Source organism: Ornithodoros turicata, chromosome 8, assembly GCF_037126465.1.
Source record: "Ornithodoros turicata isolate Travis chromosome 8, ASM3712646v1, whole genome shotgun sequence".
Classification (NCBI taxonomy): Eukaryota; Metazoa; Arthropoda; class Arachnida; order Ixodida; family Argasidae; genus Ornithodoros; species Ornithodoros turicata.
Window position 1 is genome coordinate 21,174,802 of NC_088208.1, and position 21,474 is coordinate 21,196,275.

At 48.8% G+C, this 21,474-nt stretch overlaps 1 protein-coding gene across 1 annotated transcript; it reads right to left on the minus strand.

The window, feature by feature from the left end:
• Positions 1-11,270: 11,270 nt before the first annotated feature.
• Positions 11,271-19,953, minus strand: LOC135366660 (uncharacterized). Its single transcript, XM_064599465.1, has 2 exons — positions 19,781-19,953; positions 11,271-19,724 (listed from the first exon to the last, which is right to left on the minus strand). Exons 1-2 carry the CDS (start codon positions 19,786-19,788, stop codon positions 11,336-11,338), a joined length of 8,397 nt encoding a protein of 2,798 aa, XP_064455535.1. The 5' UTR covers positions 19,789-19,953; the 3' UTR covers positions 11,271-11,335.
• Positions 19,954-21,474: the final 1,521 nt, after the last annotated feature.

Here is a 21,474-nt window from a genome sequence, read left to right on the forward strand (position 1 = left end):
GCTGACGATCAATAACTTTAGAAGGCAATTTCGGATTCTGCTTACGAATGTGCTTTCAGGTTCTTGGCTCTGCGTACAAAGATTAATAAGATTAAGCTCCAAGGTCAGTAAATTTATGCATCGTGATCCTTGCCTTCCTGGAGAAACCGCGACCACCAACATGCAGTGCTATGACAGTGGCATTATTGGAAGTCGTTCTTATGCCCCTCTATTTTCGCAGTTAAAGGAACTGTATACAGTGAACCCCCGTTATTATGACCATGATCGTTCCCAAAAATTTTGGTCATAATGCCGAATTGTCATGTTAACGAGGGTTCACTGTATAACGAATAAACAACTTTATTTTAAGATGATGAATGGGGAGTTTAAGCAAAAGTAAATTGAGTGGTAAACCCAAGCAAAAACTGTGTTTCTGAAAGTTTCGAACTTGAATGCCGCATACACAAAAACGTCCGGCTGTTCATGCAGCATCTTTTTAGCAATCGAATTTTAAAGACAGCCGCCCCAAGCAAAATTTGCGGACTCCAAGGTGCGACAACCCTGAGGAGACTCCCGCGACATCTACTCAGAACTGCAGCAACTACATTAGCCAGTGGAACTACCTGCAGCCGGCAGCGGTCGCAGCATCGTCGAAGGTGCACGGTTGGTGCACCCTGTAACACTACAAAGTAAAGCTGGGTGCGGGGTTCTGTCAGCCCCCCCACAGCTTTCGCAAAATCTGTGTCGAAATGCGTGTTACTGCGCATGGGGCAAGCCGTGCCTTTCCATTGGCTGGACGCCACATGCGTGTTTGGATTGGCTGCCGGAATTTGCAAACGGCACTTCGCGCTTCCTCGCCTGCGTGCTGCGTATATACTCTCTCGGCGGTTTCAGTTAAGATTTTAACAGTGGACGTCGGGGGCGGCGGTGTCTCTCGTTGGGAGGAAAATGCGTTCGCGGTCTTATTCGTGTGTTGTGGAGTCTTTGATTGTGTTGTACAGGTTTCTCGACACATCAGTCTACGAACAGCCAATCGGATTTCAAATTGAAGTGTTGTCGTGAACTCTAGTTAGATGAACATGTTCGAGCGCAGACAGATTTGCATAGCTGTGACAAGAAAATAGGATTCATGAAGCAGCCTCATTTTATGTTTGACGTATAGCAGGCAAGGGCATGCTCATCAAGAGATTGCTTGCAAGTATGTGACAGTTGTTCGTTATTGGGAACTGGCTGCGTCGATATGCGTGCTTCGCAAGTTCGAACTTGGTTGTAGTATGCCAGGAAGCGCTACGCGGTGGACCCACTACGCTCAGTGCATGCAAGCGCGTCAACCTGCCATGCGATTGTGTCAGTATAATGACTCAACTACAATTATGTTCATTACAACACGTTTCCGAGTCGTTTTGGAATCACGGAAGAACTGTACGGCGCGCATGAAAGCTGGTAGATCTGGAGGTCAGTGGTAGCCGGGACCGGCCAAGCCCAAGACAGTATGGACTACAGCGGTATGGAAACCAGAGGTCAGGAGAAGTCAGCAAGAGCCAGAACCGGTCAGTCTGCGAGCCGGACGGAAAGGACAGGGACACTTTAGTGATATATAATGTTGTTTATATTATTACAATCAGGACAGCAGAGCAAGCCCGCGAAGCTGTCCTCCATATAATGAAACATCAACTCATATTCATATTTCCTTTGTGGGAACACTATAATCTCGATTTATACGTGTCCATATGTAAATTTATACTTTATATAAACATAGACATACGGCATACACATAATAGACCTCTCCCTGTGTATAAAAAAATGATGTCATAGTGTTCGACAGCGCCACCAATTTGGTAGAGTTGAACTACACTCAAAGCTAGGGGCGAACAAGGTCGCGCCCGAAAGTTACGGCCTTGAGGAGATTACGATAACCTCTAAAAGGGACGCGACCTTCAGTCCTACTTTTCTTTCAATAGGCCTGTTGCGCTCAAGTTTGCCCGGCGACGCGAGCGCCAATCGGGACCCAAGCGGGAGCGGGAGCAGTGACTGGTCCGCACAGCCAGGCAGCCAAGCATGTATCGTGGTTAAATATGCCGCCTTTCAGATTGCCAACGCACGGCAAGCCACAACACAAGTCGGGCACACAGTATTGTTGTGTCGTTGGCTACCATAACAGATTCCAAAACGTCAAAAAATAAGGTTTTATCGCTTCCTCGGAAACCCTTGGGAGACAGAAAGGCGGAAAGCGTTAATTGCGTCTACCGTAAAAACGCCGCGAAGTTTCCGCTCTGCATTCCACCTGGAGATAATGTAGAGTTATACCCAAACAACTTGCGGTAGAAATTTACTTGGATATATTAATATTATTATATTATTGGATTATTATTATTATTATATCACAAATTTTGCCAAACAGTTAGTACTTTATATGCAGATTAGAGGGAAATATGAAAGGCTTACTGTAGGCATCGACTATCCGCCGGTTCTTCTTCTTACTGCTATGTTCGAGGGTCTTCGTGCAGTGTGATGTTTACTTAAATAAAAGCAATGACCTTACTTACTTACGTTCTTCAAGAGACCCGCTATGAAGCTACCCCCTGGCATTTTTGTTGGAATGCTATAATGGAACACCGTGCGTGTCCCTACCTTTAGGAGATCAAATAGATTCTCCGTTTGCTCTCCCGTTACTACATTGTCGAAAATGCCGTTCAGAACCTCTTTACAGTCCCACAGTAAGGCTCCCCTCTGTTCAGACTCAAGGACCTCAGCGAGTGGACAAAATATGTCTGGGTACGCGTGAATGATATGACCAGGCGGTTTTCTTTTTGCAGCGGGAGACATTTGGTTGATATACCTACAGTACACAAACAAGGAGAAATATATCAGATGCAAGCTGTTTATTACCAAGAGCAATAAAGCATTGTTTTGAGGCAACGTACTAGGTACACGGTACAATACTGGTTGATGAAACATATAAAATGCTGAAGAATAACAGAATAGCCAACGATGCAGCAGGGTACAGCAGCAGCATTCAGTAGAGAAAGATCATTGGCAAATGATCAACAATGCAGCAGAGATGACTGTAGCCTCATCAGCTCTAAAAATACAATATGAAAGGTCTGCACCCGAGCTCCTGCCTGAAGGAAAGCACATTGTCCACATTATACATACGTACTCGGAAATAAGTCGGCGATACCCTTTGTCATGTCACGCCTGCGGCTTTGAGCTTGGCTTGCCCCTCTTTTGTTGTTGCCCGTACATGTGGCGTCTTCTTCCTTGTTCAGGTAGCAGCAGACTGCTGCCGCGTGCTTACATTTTCCCGCAATTCCCGCTTTACAGGTACACGACGCAACATAAACTGTCACGAGCACTTCGACACCTGTGATGGAGAGGTACCGAAATTGAGTTAAATCAGTGCGGGTAAAATGTGCATTCAATGTTTTTCTGATCAGGTATATCATTTTGATGTACAGTTCACAAATATTACGTACGATCACGCCGACTCACCTCGAACCGGACGCTATAAACCACGCTGGCCTTCACTTCTTCCGAAATGCATTAACGACGATTTCGTTACCGTCCGATGCTTCGTCGACGCCGAAAACATTGATTAGAACTTGCCCAATCGTCAATGACTTCCAGCTTTTCAAACCCACGCAGGATGCGATACATTGCTTGCTTGCGCCAGAGCGAAACCCGCGAAACCGAAACACTCTTGTGCGGACCATTGTTTCGATTTGCTTCCACATGCGGCGCTGTCGTCCGCTGATCGCAACGCCGCCTGGCCGAGAGCTACAGGCCCATAGGAGGCAGCGAACAAGTGCCCATTCGTGAAACCAAGCCCTCCCCTTCCGTTATCTTTCCGTTTCACTCTGTCTACCAACGTCATAACGACGTCTCTCGGTTAGAGATCTACGTACAAAGTGAGAAGTCCTCGGTCAAGCCGATCACAGATTCTCCGCGACCAGTAGACAGCGTCCCCTCGTATTCCCACTCGCCTGTCGGTCGGTCGGTTGCGAAGGCTACCGAGGTCTTCCCAGTCGCTCCCTGATTGGTCTTGTCCGTGCCAAAGGGCGTTCACCATCAATTGCAACTATAGCCCCAACTAGGTGCCCAGCACTGCAAACGAGGACTATCGTCTTCGTCCCCATGATTTCGAAACGGTGGTGTTGTTCACCGACAATGGTAACGAAAAAATCGCGTGAGAGTTAAATTGGTGTAGTTTTTGTGCAGCTTCATGAAATGGGTTCATGAACGGTTACATGTGTACCCGAACGAAACGGGTCGAGTTGACTAATCACGCCTCCTCACATCAATTTTCCGTAGAAGATTGGTTGACACGGCCTCGTGGGAGGTGATTTGCGGCGGTAAACTAACTCGACCCGTTTCTGTAGCTAGCTAGCTAGCTAGCTAACAAACAAATAAACAAACAAACTCACTAACTAACTAACAAACTGACTAACAAACTAACGAACTGACTGACAAACAAATTAACCGTTTTTCGCGTTCATGTAACTACGGCCTATGAAACGGTCGTCGAGGCAGCACCTTTTGCGGTACTGTTTTCCGGGAAGATTTTTTTCCCCTTAAAACTGTGGCTAACGAAATCAGTCCATTGCGCACTGCCCTCTGATTGGCGTACCAAAATACGTCACTATGATGTTTTTGCCCTTGGGACGCCCTCAGCATGGCGAGGGCGCTGTGAGCATTGCTTGCGATTTGCGCCCCATATTCTAAGGATCCTTAATCAGATTAGCTCTTCCTGCGTGCGTATCAGTCTATACTTGGAAGTCTTGGAGTATTCTGCAATGAGCTTACCGGCGTTCGGCTCCTATGATATTCGTAGCAGAGCCTGCTGATCATGCAATACATGTCGACAGCCTGCGTGAAAAACAAAAAATTCAAATTCAGATACCGCACAAATCCCCCCCCACACACACACAAAAAAAAATACAGCTTTCTTCCACTTCGGCGACACGACATTTATCTTGTAGTGCTACATACATGTTTCTTTCTCTTTTTTTTTTTTTTCATTCTTTTTTTCACGCTCACATAAAATCGTACGTGAAAGTTTTGGTCAGTGTTATACCAAGTCAAGTCAGTGTCATAAAACATTGTAATGCTGGTTGTGCTAGGTGTAGTCAGGTCAAGTCGGGATGAAGTTGATGTTCAACTTCAGCCAAAGACGGTCCGTCAGTGGTTCAGCGAATGCAAGCTCAAGCTATAGACAGAGAGTTTCGACTTCGGTGTCTCCCTCCAATGGTATCCTTATGGTGTCTTCCCCAAATGGTATCCTAATGGTATCCTCATGCTATCCTAATGGTATTCTAATGGTTTCTTCTTCCAATGGTATCCAGGCTTAAAACTCACTTTATTCAATATGATTACCTCTCTTAGTTATTGTCCCGTGACGTAAAAAGCGAATTGTTATTATCACTCATTATTCGCTTTCATTTCACTCACGCTTTCCCATTCTCCCCCTCCTCTTTCCTTAGTCGCCCTCGTTGTTAGCGCTGTTCTCCGCATGGTGTCGTTGAGCGGACACAATAGCCGCGTTTACGTGAACTCGACAAAAACGGGTCGAGTCCGTTTATCCCAGCAAATCCTCTCCCGTGAGGCCGTGTCAACCAATCTTCTAGCAAGGATTGATGTGAGGAGGTGCGATAAGCCAACTCGACCCGTTTTTGTCGGGTTAACGTAAATGCGGCTAATGATGTTAACAGACCACAAGCAGACGACATGAAAAGGACAAGACGAAGGCACTTCCAGGATGATCATCCATACAAGAAAAAAGTGTCCTAATGATATGCGTGTTTCGACCCATTCAAGCGGGCAGGGCAGTCCCGAGGTCATGCGCGAACTCTGGATCACAGGACATTCGTGCATCCGCTCAGGAAGTCACCAGGAAGTGCCACATCAACAAAGACGGCAGCATTTTTGTCTTCGTGTCGTATGAGACTACCGTTGCTAACTTGTATTAGCCTGCTCACGTAACAAAAAAACTTCCGCAGCAAATTTGGTGACATTACCGTGTATTCACACGAGCGACATTCACCGCAGAAGCGGTAGACGTGAAAAATCCTGCGACACAGCCACAAGATGTTCCGTAGCAGACGACAGGAAAGACGCTGACGGTGTCGTCTGCGAAGCGTCGTCTGCTAAGTGCGCAGTACGCCACTCCCGATATTCCGCACCGTGTGAATGCTCAACATACCACGGGACGGAACTTCGTGTCTGTGTGCAGTGTTTTCGCTTTTTCTTCCACTAGAATATTCCGTGAGGAAGTTGCTCGTGTGAACACACAGTTAGGGGAATGTCCAAGAAGGAAGCCAGCGCCCAAAAGAGACAGAGGCACTATGAGAACCAACCAACAGCGAAGCTTTCTTCTTCTTTATTAAGGGCGAGCTTTCTTGTAGAAGGTCACATTTCCTCTGGTGCAAAAGATTCGTTGGTGTAAGGTTCTTTGGTGAAAATGTCATGAGCAAAAGGAAATGTAGCCTTCTGTATGAAAGCTCGTGCTCAATGAAGAAGAAGGAATCTTCACTGGTTGTTTCTCATAGTACCACTGCAATATGCCTTGTACAGCCGGAGCTGGCAGCAGTGGAGGGCCGTCCGCCCAGTGTCTCAAACGTACTTGGGCCCTGGCATCGCAGTGCCAGACATCCGGCCTTCTCGGCCGTAGTGAAGTTTTTCCGGAACGACGCAGACAACAAGTTTTGAGCCTATGAGTGTGTTTTGTGAGTGTAGGGTTTTGCTCTTCGACTGCTTGCGTGTTGTGTGTTTGCGTGTTCCATGACAACTCTGTGTGCGTTTGTAGATGTTTTCTGTCGAATCACCGCCATCATCAAACATCATCATCGCCATCATACTCCTCTTCATTGGCATCATCGTCATCATCATCACTGTAGGAATTTTTCCACCAAAGTAACTGGTGCAAGTGATGTGGAGTTGCGGGCCTCACACTAGCGAAGCCAATATCTCCATTTTAGGTTTTCTTCAAATCAAATCAATCAATATCTGACGTACTTTCGCGGTAACCACGTGACACCTCAGCATACTTATCTCGTCATGACACCTAACTGATGATACATGACAAACATAACTTGTAGTTGTAGACTACGCACCATTGCAAGCACTTCGACATGCATTGTTCCAAACGAGATGGAAAGCAAACAGGGTCTTACCCGCGCCAGAACATGATTGCTGGCTTCGTATTTCATGATTATCCGCTTTCCACACAACGCGATTAGCTTAGACGCATATGCAGCACTTCTTGATGTCATAACCACGCCTTTAAAGACAGAGATGTGTGTTAGCAAGCAATCACAGTAACGAAAACTCTTCCATGACCTCATAAGGCATCGGGTGTGCTGCGTGTTTTAAAGACACGAGCTAAACAAAGACTCCGCGAGGGTTTCATTCTGGAAGGAGAAGTCTCTGCAGTGTTTTCTTTTTTTAGCCACTTTATTATCTCTTTTTATGTTTTCTTTCGCCTACCCTGGTTCGCAGGATCATAACTCACGACCTCCATGTTCTTCACGCTGTACTGGAGGCGAATTGCTAATCAAGAGTTCGCGGGTAAAGCTGTACCGAGCCGGTTCATAAGAGACAAGGGATCTTGCAGCTCCGTTTCGGATCGTCGAAGGGATTTTAACTTCTCAAATGGGGAATAAATGACCGTCCACCGTTATGCAGAGTCCAAATCCGAGTGCGGTTACGATTCTCTAAAGCTCTCCAATAGGGAGACGCTTCCCGACACGGGCTCGCCGTCACAGCCAATCAGGGCGCAGCGAGTTCAGTCGTGGAGATATATATATAGATATATACATACAGACACATCGATCACGAAACTGTCTGGGTTCGCCGGAGGAGAAGGATGTCTACAGGGACTGAACCATTGGCGAGCCTCAACGCTAAATCACTTTTCTTCAGTGTTTGTGTGCGCATGACCAGTTTGCCTCACAGACTTGGCTTGACTGCTTTTGCAGTGAAACCACAAGATTTATAATTCGCGTCACGCACGCACGCCTTCATTATGTTTGTGAAAATAATATATCGAGCTTTATTGTTTTTGTGGTCCATTGCGATCCTCGCTCACCATTGTGATGGTGGAACGAGCGATAGAAATGTTCCTACTACAAGCGATACGTCGCCCCTGCCTTATTCTGGCATTGGAGCGCCACAGCTGATGTCAATACACATGTCAAAGTATTGAAATCTACGTGAAGTGACTCTTTTTTGTTGTTGTTGTTGTTGTTGAACTTGTTGTGATTGTAGCAGGCTTAAGTACGGGACATCGCAAACCGAAACCGAAATTTCCAACGCGTAATGCCCGTGCGCCGACACAATAAATTCCGGCTGTGGTCTTCAGCAGTGGACCGAAATAAGCCTTTGCTCTTCCACTAATTTAGAGACGCACGTAGACATTCCAGATTTGAAGCCAAAACGTTCAAGAAACTGAGTTTTGAGTGTTTACAGATTTTTAGCTCGATCTACAGATTTTTCGAGCTCGGATCTACGGATTTCTTTTTTCTTTTTTTTTTTTTTTTTACGTGTGGCAACACTGCAGCGCAGCTGTGAGACGTGTCTGCGATGGCGCGCCATGGATTATGCGGAGGAACGGCGGCGGAAGAAGGCTGAGGTCGCGAGACGGCGCCGCCAAGCTGAATCGAAGGAAGCCCAAAAAGGCTCGTTTGGCTGCGGATGCCGTCTTGCGTTGGCGTTGTGTAGGGTCATGTGAAGGGTCGTGTAGCGTTCGTGAACGGGAGCTCCCAAAATTTTTTCAAGTCTTTGATGCTAACGCATTTACGTTGGATCCACCATCGACCATCATTCGGTCATTCGACCACCATCGTCGGTCGACCGTGATTTCTTTTCGTCCTCGAGCCGGCTGCCGGTAGTAAGTGAAATCCAGCAGCGCTTTGCCGGTGTTGTACCACGGAGGGTGTCTTACGTAAAAGTTCTCGCAAATTTCCTGAGCCCTTCGAAGGAATTTGGAACGGGTCAAACTCCGCTGCACTAGTGGCATTACTTTCCCCGAGTCTTGTTTTTTTGTGTGTGTGTGTGTGAAATCAAACAATTCAGGAAAAAGGTACTGACGCGGGGATTCGAACCTGGACCTTCCTGATTTCTGGTCAGGGATGATGCTTCTGTCGTCCATGTTTGTATAGCCTGCCTCGGCTAAATCTCGTTGTTTACGTACTGTTTCCAGTGTTTGTTGTGACGCGAACAGTCCAAATGGGTTTGTGCACGCATTTGATTCAGCGCCTTCTCTGATGCCCTTCTCCTCCACCCTCTACCTCTCATTTCTCTCTCACCCCAATCCTCTGCTCCTCCTCTCTCCTGTTCCGTTACTACACAAATGCCTGCGCTGCGCGAACATCGTATCGAAAATGTTCCCAAATAGAAATAAGATATCGTCTGAAATAGTAGTTTTTTTTTTTTTCTACTATCAGATGGTGCATGATGCGGAGTGAGTCGCAGCGCGTGAAGCAATCGTGGTTGTGCGAAATCACCTTCTACACGGGACGCAAAAGAGAACCAGAAATGAGCAACGCCGTTTGTGCAAGCGGTCACCTAAAGCGCCCTATGATACGAAGCTTGTTGAAAACTCCGGTCCCGGTGCATGATGCTGGTCAAATCAAAGCACGGCATTGAAAAAAAGTTATTCGGACTTCAAGAGCGCACTGTCAATGCTCACCTGCAGGGGCCCCACATGTATCGAACCTCTTACAGACATTTTGTGAGGTTAAGAGAGCAATGCAGACCACCAGCTGCATTACCTTATCCATAATATCGGACTGCTACGAGGAAAGAGGAAAAAACGTGCGGGGTCGTCAATGTTGTTTGAACAGCTGTGCCAGCTGACATCGTTGACATTCTACTTAGACGTTTACATGGACTCGACAGGCGCGGGTCGAGTTGACTAGCGGGTTGAGTCGAACCCGACCCGACGCTGTTTACATGGACTCGCTTCATCTGGTGGAGACCGTAGCGTCGGCTAGCGAGTCGAGCCTATAGAGCCTATCGAGTTGAGTCAACCTATGCCCTGCTGTCGGGATGACTCGGCTCGACGCGAGACAGGATCAACACGACCCGATAGCGTTTATATGAGCGAGTCGAACCCGACAACCCAGATCGACCGATGTGTGTCACTGTCGAGTTCATGTAAACGCGGCTATTGAGCTGACATCGAGCAACGAGATCATCATCGTGCAGTAAACTACTGCGTGAAACCTTATCTAACCTCATGTTCATCTAACCATCTACCGCATCTAATACCCTCTGGGCACCCCTGAGCCCCGATCTCGAACTTTCACATAGTGATCGTTATCTTTATATATAAAGTTTGCGCGCTCCAAAGCCGGTTTGTAGGCTCGCGCAAGAGCTCGACCGAGCTGAATCTGACGTACTTAACGCGCGTTATGGGATAAGTGTGTGAGGCTGACAACAGCGTGTTCTTTCAGCAGCACCACCAAGACAAGTTGAATATGATGTTGAATATCGAGCTGCGACACCAGCTCGCGTGGCTCAATGGCTAGCATGCTGGCCATGTCACGTCGAGACTGGGAGGTACCCGGGTTCGAATCCCGTGTGTGTGTTCTCTGGGGTTTTTCCTGGGTTTTCCTCAGAGGCTTTCAGACATATGCCGGTACAGTTCCCTTAGAAGTCGGCCCAGGATACACATTCCCCAAGGCGTCAGTCGTGACGTCGCCCACCTCTGTAAGGCCGACAAAGACGAGGCCACTACCAGATGCCGAGCAGCTCGGGTTGCTGGTGGGTTCGGTTTCGGTCGACTGACTGCGTAGCTGGTGAAAAAAAGTTGCCCCTTATGAAAGCTGCCCGATTCTGTGCCTGTTACCTTGTTGTGTGGGGGTACTAGCGAAGTCTTCCGCTACTACAGATGCGCCCCGGCGACGTGTGTATCCCTACGCGTCACAGCCAAGTGGCCAACTCGGAGCTTCCCTCGCACTGCCTTGATTGAACAAAGGAATGCGGGAAGGGGCAGTTCCCGCAATATGTTTGCTTTGATAATTGGATGCGCTAGGGGAGACGTACCCTAGGCGTTTTGCGCAGATTAGGAGGAACGAAAGAAGAACCTTCAAACTGGCACCGTTATTCATGTTTTAACTACAAACGGCGCAACGGGTGAATGCTTCTTGTGCATTATTCATGTGATTACAATCTTTTATATCTCGTATTTTTGCCCCTTTAGGTTGAGCTACCTTCTCCACAATTCTTTGAAGAGCACACATCTACCAAGACCACCTGCTCTCTCTTCACATTAATGTGAACAAATAGCCAGATGCGGTATATCGACAATATTTATTATATAACTGGTAGCAATTTCGTCAACGAACGCTGCAGCACGCTAGTCCCATATCCGGCAGCGCGGTTCCCGATTCATGGCACTGCTTCCACCGCACTTGAACACCTTCAGAAACTGCTCGTCGTTTCCAAGTGGTACGTTCACCCTCTCCCAGTTGGGACTCTCGTGATACTGCTTTGCCCTTCTGAAGTTGTAATCGTGGTCGAGAACCTCGCACATGCCCTGGGCGTACGACACGTAGAATAGCTGTGCCCACGTCAGGCCCTCCAGCGCCTCAGCATCTTGTACTGAACCGGATTGCCTTAGTGCGGACGCATACGCTTCATAGATATCCTTATCGGGACCAACAACTGCGTTGTCGACAACGTTCAGCACTGTAAGGAGGTCCTGTCGATTGGATAATTTATTCTCAACAGGGTCCCTAATCCTCAGGTATTGCTTATCGATGCATGACCTTATTTTCTCGTAGTGGCGACGCGCGGGTAAAGTCCAGGACTCTCTGACAGCCGACTGCGTTCGTGCTGGAGTGTCAACGCTCCCGCTAAAGAGAACGCGAAGGAGACACCGTAGAACCTTGACGCCAAAGCGAGGAACTTGAAAGAGCAACGAAAAGGGAGTCGGAGAAGCCCTGACGTCAAGTGCAGACAATGGCAGGAGTAGAACCTTCTGGTCGGAGTAGTACGTGCAATCCTCGTGGGTAAAACTGCCACCCAAGTAGTTGACGCCTGCTGATGTAGTCGTCGCAACTGTTGATTTGAAGCGGTGAGCCCGTAGACGTTGGTATGACAGCAACGCTTGCGCAGGCAGAACTTCTGGAACGCGCTCGGGTGGATGCCTTTGTACCAGACTGTCAGATCCGGTGTCGTTCTCGAAGAAAAAACGAATGTCCGTTTCTCGTAACTGGCGAGCAACTCTGGCCCTGGTCCCCGTGTCCATCCAATGCAACTTTGAGATTCGGTTAACGGCGCTCTTCTTTAGGTCCGATGCCAGCACCCTCAGTGCAGCGAGGTCAATGTGCTTCTGAACCGCAGCATAGGCTACACGTTCAGCGGTCGCTTTAGGAAGAGCGTCGTTGAGAAGAGCGCGAACACATTCGGATTCACGTGCCACAGCTGCGGAAGTCTTCTTGCCAAGGGAAAGGACCTCCTTGGCGCTGCTCGGAGAGAAGAGGAACGCATGATGAACCACACTGAAGCCCAGATAGTTCAAGGTTATTCTTGAAGACGTGGTTTGAACCAGTCTAACCACTGCATCGACGAATCTGGAATTTTGCGTGGTGTAGACGCTGCCGTTGGGAGGTAAGGTATCTTCGTCCCCGAACGCGTTGTGGATAAATGGCTTAATCACTGTCGTGAGGCCGTCTCGTGTTGTTGCTTGACCGTCGCTTATGTTAGACAACTTGAAGATGAAGTCTACTACTTCTGTAGTTATCTGACCGTCGTACGACCCCGACGGATGGACTGTTCTAAAGGCTTTCACAACGTCGGCTGCAAGGGCGTCTCTGCCAAAGTCTTTCTGGGGGTTTCGTTGGGCGGCAGGAATGTGTTCCCCTCGGCTCAAAACTATTTCCCTCTTGTAACGACGGAGAGATGGTATTACTCTTACATCCAAGAGAGGAGATAAGGACATGTGCCTTATGATTTTACCAGCTTTCCTCCACACGTCGGCGACATCAGGGTCATAGTCACCGACTGCATACGGCCACCTTCGGAGCCCTGTCATATTGAGGATGGCCAAGAATGGTGAGTTTCCCAAGTGAGCTATCTCGTCCACGTTGACGCAGCCCTGCCAGAATTGCTTTGATGTCGCGATATCACCGCTGCCTGGACTGTTCTCTTTGAAGAAATTTACGACGGCTCTCTGGATTTCCTTCTTTGCGATGCCATCGGCAGATGCGTAGGACCCCTTGGCTTTCCACTGAGATGAACACACGTGACCATAGAAGTCGTCACAGGGATTGACTGACCGATCTATAGACTGTATCAAAGCTAGAGCTTCCGGACTACACTGTAAACTGACACATGAGCGGGTACCATTTGGAGAGGCATTCCCCTGGTCGTCAAACTTCTGCCAAGGACCAAACATCTTGGCGCCATCACCGCCTTCAAAGGTCTCTTCCTCTTCCTCGTGCGCCCATCTCCTCTTGCTGTACAAACTTATGGTACCCGCGAGACCCGCAATGACCACTACGAGCAGGGTGAGGTAAACTGCAGTCTGTCCCTTGTTAGTAAACCTCCTGAGACCTTTAGGATGTGTTCTACTGTTGCGCACCGCTTCCGGAAGTATCGGGTCGATGGACCTCTGTTTGCTTCTGTCCCAGATGTCGAGATCATCCGATTGTGAGGGCGACTCAGTGGAGATCGTGAGAGAGTACGCATTCTCACCAGATCCAGAAGGCTGAGAGTAATGACAGGAAGCACTCACGGAATTCCCTAGGTCCAGAGCAGGAGCCGACGTGGAGGCCAGCGTGGTGGCGGCGGCCTCACTGCCTGCTAATAACTCGTTCTGGGGTGCCTGTGTACTCTCGCATGCAGTCATGAATGAATGGGAAGTGAACGGTGTACCAACAGGTCTGTGAATGGCCGGTTGCGAGAACGCATTTCGTGGAGATCGCCTCGTCGGCTCTTCGGCCATGAAGCCACTTCTCATTCCTTGAGGACCGTGGGAACGTCTGTACGCGAACGCCGGCTGATGCCAATGTGGTGGTCCGAACGGATGGTAGTGGTGATGGGACGGCCGCACAGATTGCGCACCGCTCCCAGTCAAAGCGGCTTGAGCAATGAATCTTGGTCCCATGGGAGGAGGAGACATTGGTGGCGAAGGAAATGTGTACCGCATGCTGCGCTTGAACATGGTTATTCTTTCTTGCTGTTTTGGGTCCTGTTGAAAGAGATTGAACTGCTGCGGTTCTGCTGGTGGTGATCCCGGCTGAATGAGGATGGTGTGCGTGGGTCCTGGAGAGAGAAGTGAAGACTGCGGAGGCGCAGTTTGTCGTGGAAGCACTGAATGCGGGCCACCTCCATGGGTTAACGTTATCCTCGTGGCTGAATGACTGCCCACTAATCCTGGTTGCTGCGCCTGCAGGTTTACATTCCCCTGCGGATTTGGCATCCGTGGACCAAGCATCTGCGTTAAGATAGTTTGTCCTCCCCCTTGCGACTGCAGTAGAAACGTCTGACCACTTTTCATAGCATCGAGAGAAATGGGCCTGATCTGACTTTGCCCTAGCGACTGTGTCAAGATCGGTGGTCCCCTGCTTCCAGGTACTATAATGGTTTGTTGTACAGGCATTCCTTGCATGCCTTCTGCCCATGGTTGAGGAAACGCAGGATCAATTGATGGGGCCATTTCGCGAGGAACAGGTACACCCGATATTACGTCTTGTTGGCGGAATGTGTCCAATCCTATGGTTGGCAATCCAAATTGGTCCTCTGTACTTGCAAAACGTTTTATTTCTGTTCTCGACGAACGTCTCCTTCGCGTAGAAGTATAAGGGTCTTGCTTCTGTTCTCCCGTTAAAGCTGACGAGGCTGGTTCACGTCCGTTAAATTGCTCCATGGACAATGAATGACCAGTTTTTCTATGTCTCATCTCCACGCATGGCTCAATCCGGTAATGTGCCCCGTCCGTCTCATAGATAGGACCTTGGATGGTTTCATAACCCACGGTTGGAGACTCCGCCACGGGACGCGTCTCTAAAGCCCTACGCCGTCTCAACTCTCTGCGGCAAGTTCTTCTTTTAGAATGGGAACTTTCGGAACGTCTAGAACCTGATCGTTTGGACTCTGAGGCCCGTGATCCCGACCTAGAGCGCTTGATATCTGAAAGGGCAGGCTGCACAGTTTCCAGGTGCTTCTGCATTTCTCCAGGGGGTACATGCCACACGTTTATCCGAGGACCTATGGCGCACTCTTTAAAAATTGAGTCAACTTCGCCCTTTGGCTTGGCGCCATCGTATTGCAACGGAGAGGAACTGCCGGAGCCCTTCTTCTGCGCTTCTTTCTTCTTTGGGGCTTTAGTTTTGTCCTTGGCCTTTTTCACTTCATTTACGGTTACCCGCGTAACGTCTTCGGACGACCCACCATCTTTTACATCAGTTTTGGATGTCTTCACTACGAACGTTTGCTTTTTGTCGTGATCCTCACGCTCAAGAACAATCTTGGAAGGCAATCCTTCTTCAGGAAATATTTGCAAGTCAATGCCTTGCGCACCCACTTTCGCACTTCGCCCGACGTTTGGTGGTTTTGCGGTTGGGGAACCCCGAGAGCGACCGCGGTGGTGAGCAGTCCGCTTTCGAACATCCACGTTGGAGCTGATAGGACTTTGGGATCCACTCCCGGGGCTCATTACTCGAGAGATATTCGTTGCAGATTCCACGTGGGACGTTGCGGTTCTGTAACCTGCCTCAGCAGAGTAGCCCGTCTGTGTTGTGTACCCTGTATACGAAGTACCCTCAATGTCCGACCTTGAAGTAATAACAGAGGGGCTTCGACGAGGAGAGCGATTGCCCCGAACATCCTTACGGTTTCCCGCATGCCATTCTTTACTCGGCGAAGTTATTCTCCTCCAAGCAGCACCTCCCGTCCCCCTCTTTGGACTGCGATATGTGTCAATTTCCTCGCGTGTGCTTTCCATGCGTCCCCATTCAGCGGCGGGAACTTCACTTCTTCTGGTACTGCGCGTTAAGTCTTTTCGTTGGTCACGAGGTAAATCTCGCTTTCTGGATCGATCGCTAGAACTAGACCACGATTCACGTGAAGGGGATCCTCCAAGCTTGTGAGTGTCGCCGGCTTCGTATTCACTGGAAGGGTGAGGCTTGAACGGCCCTCCCTGTGTTGACCATGGAGAGGGTGATGGTGACCTTCCCCTCAATGAGTCTGCGCTATTGTCAGTTGAGCGGCCTGGTTGGCGTAATCTTCCATCGTCGCCAGGGCTGGTAGTGTGGCCTTCTACATAATCATCTCCTCTAGATATCTCCCTCCTGCGTTCATAACGCGTTTCCACTTTTAGTTCCGGTGTCCCTTCTCTCCGATTTCGTGACAGTCCCCTTCTTTCTCTGTCGTCCTCCTGCTGACCATCCGGTGTGTACTGCCGCCGGTTGCCTTCTTCCTGTCTGCTGCGCTGTGATTGTCGTTGGCTTGACATGATGTTAGTATCACTAACCCTTATGCATTCTTGCTGAGGTTTTCTTGACCTAAAATCTTTGCCGCTGTCCCGTGGTGCTCTTCTTTTGCGTACATCTACTTCAATCTCTTTTTTATAATCTTCAGCACCTTTCGTTCTAATGCCCATGTTGCTCTCGGTGACGTAAGCACGTGCTGGCGACCTTGATTTAATGTCACATTTACCCCTGGGGCTGCCAGGCGAAGAAGTCGCGTTCCTTGATCTCATCTCCTCTGGTCTCTTGTATTCCTTTGAAGTTGCTTTTGCCCTCGATCTGTAGAGGATCTCAGCGCTTTGAGGCTCGCCTCGTGGAGGCGAGGTTTGTTTTGCCCTGCGAACATGAACTTCCTTGTGTTTCTTTCGCTTTGTCTGTGGTCGAGATTGTTGTCCCAGGTCAACCTGGCTGGAACTCCAGTCAGGCGGTGGAACTGAAGGAGGAGGTGGTGGTACAGGAGGAGGTGGTACTTCAGAAGGTAAAGGTGAAGGAAGTGTCCTGAGAGTGAAATCTACGAGGTCTCGCCGGTACGCGGGTGGCGGCGGTGGTGTAAGCGGAGGAGGAGGTGGTACAGGAGGTGGAGAAATAGTGGACACGGGCCTGCCTCTATGATCTGAGCGAATCTGCTTTTGTCCTTTCATGTCTAACTTGCGGTCACGTGATGGCTTTCTGCTGTTATATAGTTCGATTTCAACTTCTTCGAGCTGTCCTAGCCCATGGCGTGATGGTGGCGATCGTGACCTATATAGAGGTTCAGATTCCTCCTGCTCGCGGGATGTCTTGACGGTGTCCCATTTCCTTCGTTCGTGCGTGTCTTGCAGATCAGATCCATCTGCGACCACTCGATCGTGAGAAATATCTCTTGTGTGGAATCCGAAACTTTCCCTCTGGCCGTAGCATGAATCCTGTGAACGGATCTCAGCGGAGTCTCTTTGGTCGAACGATGAACCTCGCGAACGGTTCACCTCGGTTCCTCTTCGGCCATTGGGACTACCACGCTGCCGACCATAAAGCGACTCGAACATTTCTATGATATCGGCGTCCTTTCCGCTGCACCCAGTATCACGGGGAGTGGGTGATGCTCTTCGTTCGAACGAAAACTGCCGATGTATGTATGACGCAACGTCTCCCTGATGAAGCGAACTATCGCGTTTTTGCTTCTCTCCAGCCTCTTTGGTTCTGTCTGAAGACTGCGTGCGTTTCTTTGCCACGGCCTCTTCCGAACACTTGTCACAGAGCTGCCGTTCTCTACGCTCATGACTTCCGGTACTGTCAATATTCACGGACGCCGTACGGGGAAGTATAAGGCGAATTCCTCCGCCGCTGTCACGCTTGATCCTGATGCCTTCCTCTTCATCATCGCCCTTTTTCTTTGCCTTTGGTGTCTTGTTGGTTCCTCTTTTCTTCTTGCTGCACTCCTTCCGCGTTCCCTTCGTTTCTTGTCCTTCCTCGCCTGGTGTTACGTTTACCACCTTTCCACTCGCGTCATTTACCCCTTTCTTCCGCTCTTGTTTTTTAGCGTCAGTTTTCTTTTTTCCTTTACTCGCTTGTTCGGCTTGAATAAGTTTTCGTACTACCTTAATGGCCGTGCTTCCAGCACTACCCGCACTACGCCTACTTCTCCAGCTGTCCATACTCCCTCTGCTAGCCGTACTACTTCTGCTTTCATCACTAGCCGCGCACTTTCCTTTCCCGCTTGACGATCCAGCTTTCTTCACGACGGGCATCCCTTTACCGTCCTTTGCAGAAAGTGTCACCCCTGAAGGCATTTTCTTCCGCCTCAAGACGAGATTTGTAAAGAAACGCACCTTTTTGTTTTTACTTTCATCGCCATCATCGCCTTCGGATACCTCTGTCAGCGTCACTTCTTCCATTTCTACGTCGTCGTGTTCATTCTTTCGGCTTGACCTGGAGGCCTTGTTGCACGATCCCTTTTTCTTTTTACGCGATATGTGCACCAGTTCTAGCGAATTTGATTTCGCCTTCTTCGAGCACTTCTTCCGCTTGGGCGATCGTTTTTCAGCGTCGTCTTCAGTTTCATCAAAATAACTTGCTTCAAGCACTATGGGCTGGATCTTTGACGGGTCAATGTCGCCCTTCACGTCTCCAGTAAGAGATTCCAAGAGGCTGCAGATGGTCTCAACGTTGTCTAGGTCTTCTATCGACGTGCGTATGACTTTTATTCGTGGTGGAGGAGAATCATAGCCAACCGGAGGATGCTCCCTTTCAAGGTCTGACTCGTTTTCCAGTTGGAACTCTTCCATAAGGCTATCGACGGCGTCTTTAACCATGTCGACAACCTGTGGGCTCGGCTGGCCTTTCCCGCTTTGCTTGGAGGATGGACTTTTGTGTTTCTTCTTGGTTGGGCGAGCACTTCGGGGACTACGTGACGTCCGTTGGACGTCGTAATCGAAATACTCGTCAGACTCGGCGGTTTCTCTCCCAATCGCATTTAATTTCTTGTTTGTCGCAGCAATTTTGTTTTCGGCGACCGCGAATGAATCGGCGTAATCCAGCTCCGCGTCTGGCCAGGAAGGGTGCGTCTCGTAGACTGGATACATATGTAAGCAATCAGCAACGTTACCAACAGTGTCACCTTTCAAAGCATCAATGCCTGCTGTCTTGTCAGGTAATATCTGTTCTCCCCCTCCACCGATATACATGGGTCCCAGCTTAAGGTCTTCCTCTAAGCTGTTTAAAGCCGGAATTATTGCGCCTTGTGCCAGCTCGTCATGGTCGTGCTGAGATGCTCTCTCGGCTACAAATCTTTCTAATAGTCTCTCCCCCTGCGCCACCAATGTGCTAGATGCCATTGCCTCATGTGGTAGCTCCCAGAACCCAGGAACAGCCGACACGTGTTCAGCTTCTGCTGGTCCACTTTCGCACGCACCTCCAGTTGCCATCGCTGGTGTACCTGAAGCATCATCTTGCACGTTTTCGTCGACAGAAGGCGACGAGGTATAGGACGTCTGCATAGGAATTGCGTCTGCAGAGGAGAGACCGTGTGCAGCACACAGCGCGGTATTGTGTACCGGCGCTGGTGCTAGACGACGCTCAATCATAACTTCGCATTCACTGTCATGTTCCATACCCTCCTCACGTACTCCGGTGTACCTGGATGTGCTTTCACTGTGGCCAGACTCATCAGACGTCAGCGCGCTGTCTGAAGCAGATAAGTGTGACGAATCTGGCGACGAAGCATTCCGGTCCCCGTCATCCATACCAAGAACTTCTTTGGGACGATCTTTCGATCTGTTGTGTTTTATGACAGCGCTGTTGTAGGGAACATGGTATCAGTTATATCCGGTGCAAGTGCACATTCGACTTACCTGTGCATGACTCCGCGACGTCACTAGGAACATCTAGCTGCGACGTCGGGCTACATGGACAGAAGTTCTCACAAGTCTACCAAAGGGAGGGAACGTGCGACAGCGCCAGCGGTGCGATGGAATGGCAGGTGCACACGCCCCTGGCGGTTTCTTCGTCTTCGTCGCCAGGGGATTCTTCTTCATGATGATGACCAACGCGAAGTCGGAAGACCGCGAGACATATTGAAAGTCTTGATTAGGTTTGACCAGAAGTTTCTGAAAAATTTGAAGAACAAAAGCGCTGACTGGCTCTATGACTGGCTCATAGCTCTAGAGCGAAGAGGTTCTGAGCACGCCTGTTTGGAACCGGCGGCAGCGTCGGCGTACGGAAAATTACCGGCGGCGTGATGCGGCGGCGCACATGGCAAAGGTGGTCACACAGGCATTGTTTTTGCCAATGAAGTTTCAGTTCAGTTCAGGGAAGCAAAATAGCAAATAAATAAATAAATAACAGAAAAGAAGCACTGATCGATTGACTGATTGATTCAGATATAAAAAAGGAAGAAGCACTGACAAACTCCTCCGCACTTGTTTTTCGTTATTGGCAACAGGAATTTATACTTTTTATTTTTTTGTGCGCGCACGAAACATCACGCGTTCTTGTACACGAATTGATTGTTGATTACTTGTTTTCTGTAAATAAACTAATGCAATTCAATTCAATTCAATTCAATGTAGAGCAAGAAACTCTCTTTGATCTGGATGCGCACAAGAAACGCGGCTCTCTTATACATCTAATACGTAAGGACAGGAGTTGACTTCACTCCGTGGCACAGGGACGCCTGCCGATCGAGGGACTCGCTCGCGAGTGCTCTACGCTTCTTCTGACGTCACACTGTACTTCTTACGTCACGGCACCAGGTCGGAGAGTGCATCCAGGGTTCCGTACAATCCAGATTTTTTTTTAGGACGTTTTGAAATTGAATTGCGTAGTTATAAAGCAAGGCGCAGCCGAAATATTTTATGTCTTGCCTCGGTGGTGATGGTAGTGGTTGTGGTGGTGGTGGTGGTGGGGGGGGGAATGTCGTGCCTCATAAATTGCTTAGCACGTCTTGGAGCAATCCTAAGCTGTTATTCAACTGCTGCATTCAAGTGAGACAAAGACAGTACTGACACTGTGTACAGCATTGATAGTAAAAAGTGAGTGGCAGTATTTCCTGTTTGTCCTGCTTTGTCATATTGGCATAATATAAGAAATATGAGCATATCCAATATCGCAAGGTCTCAAGCGTCTAAATGCGTGTTGTCACCATACTAAACTGCCCTGTCTGATTCGGATATCGATTGCAAATGAACCACTATAGTGTTAATGTTCAAAAGAAGCGTCTACATACATGCATACATACATGAGGTCGGTTGCCTTCAAACCTTAATACAATCAAGCCTAATGAAGTAGATGGCCTTCTCTGACTAAGGACATCTCCACAACTCACAGGGACGTGCAGACTTCTACAAATGCTATGACTACAGTACATGCTGTGACAGGACTAACAGCTAATCGCAATATACTAAAGAATACTATCAATATACTAATCAAGTTGGGGAGCCTAAATTCCACAGGCAAATATTTTTCGGACGGGTTGTCGACGACCGAGCGAATAATAATATAATTATATGAAACATATAATTACTTAGTCGCATCATCGCATAATCCA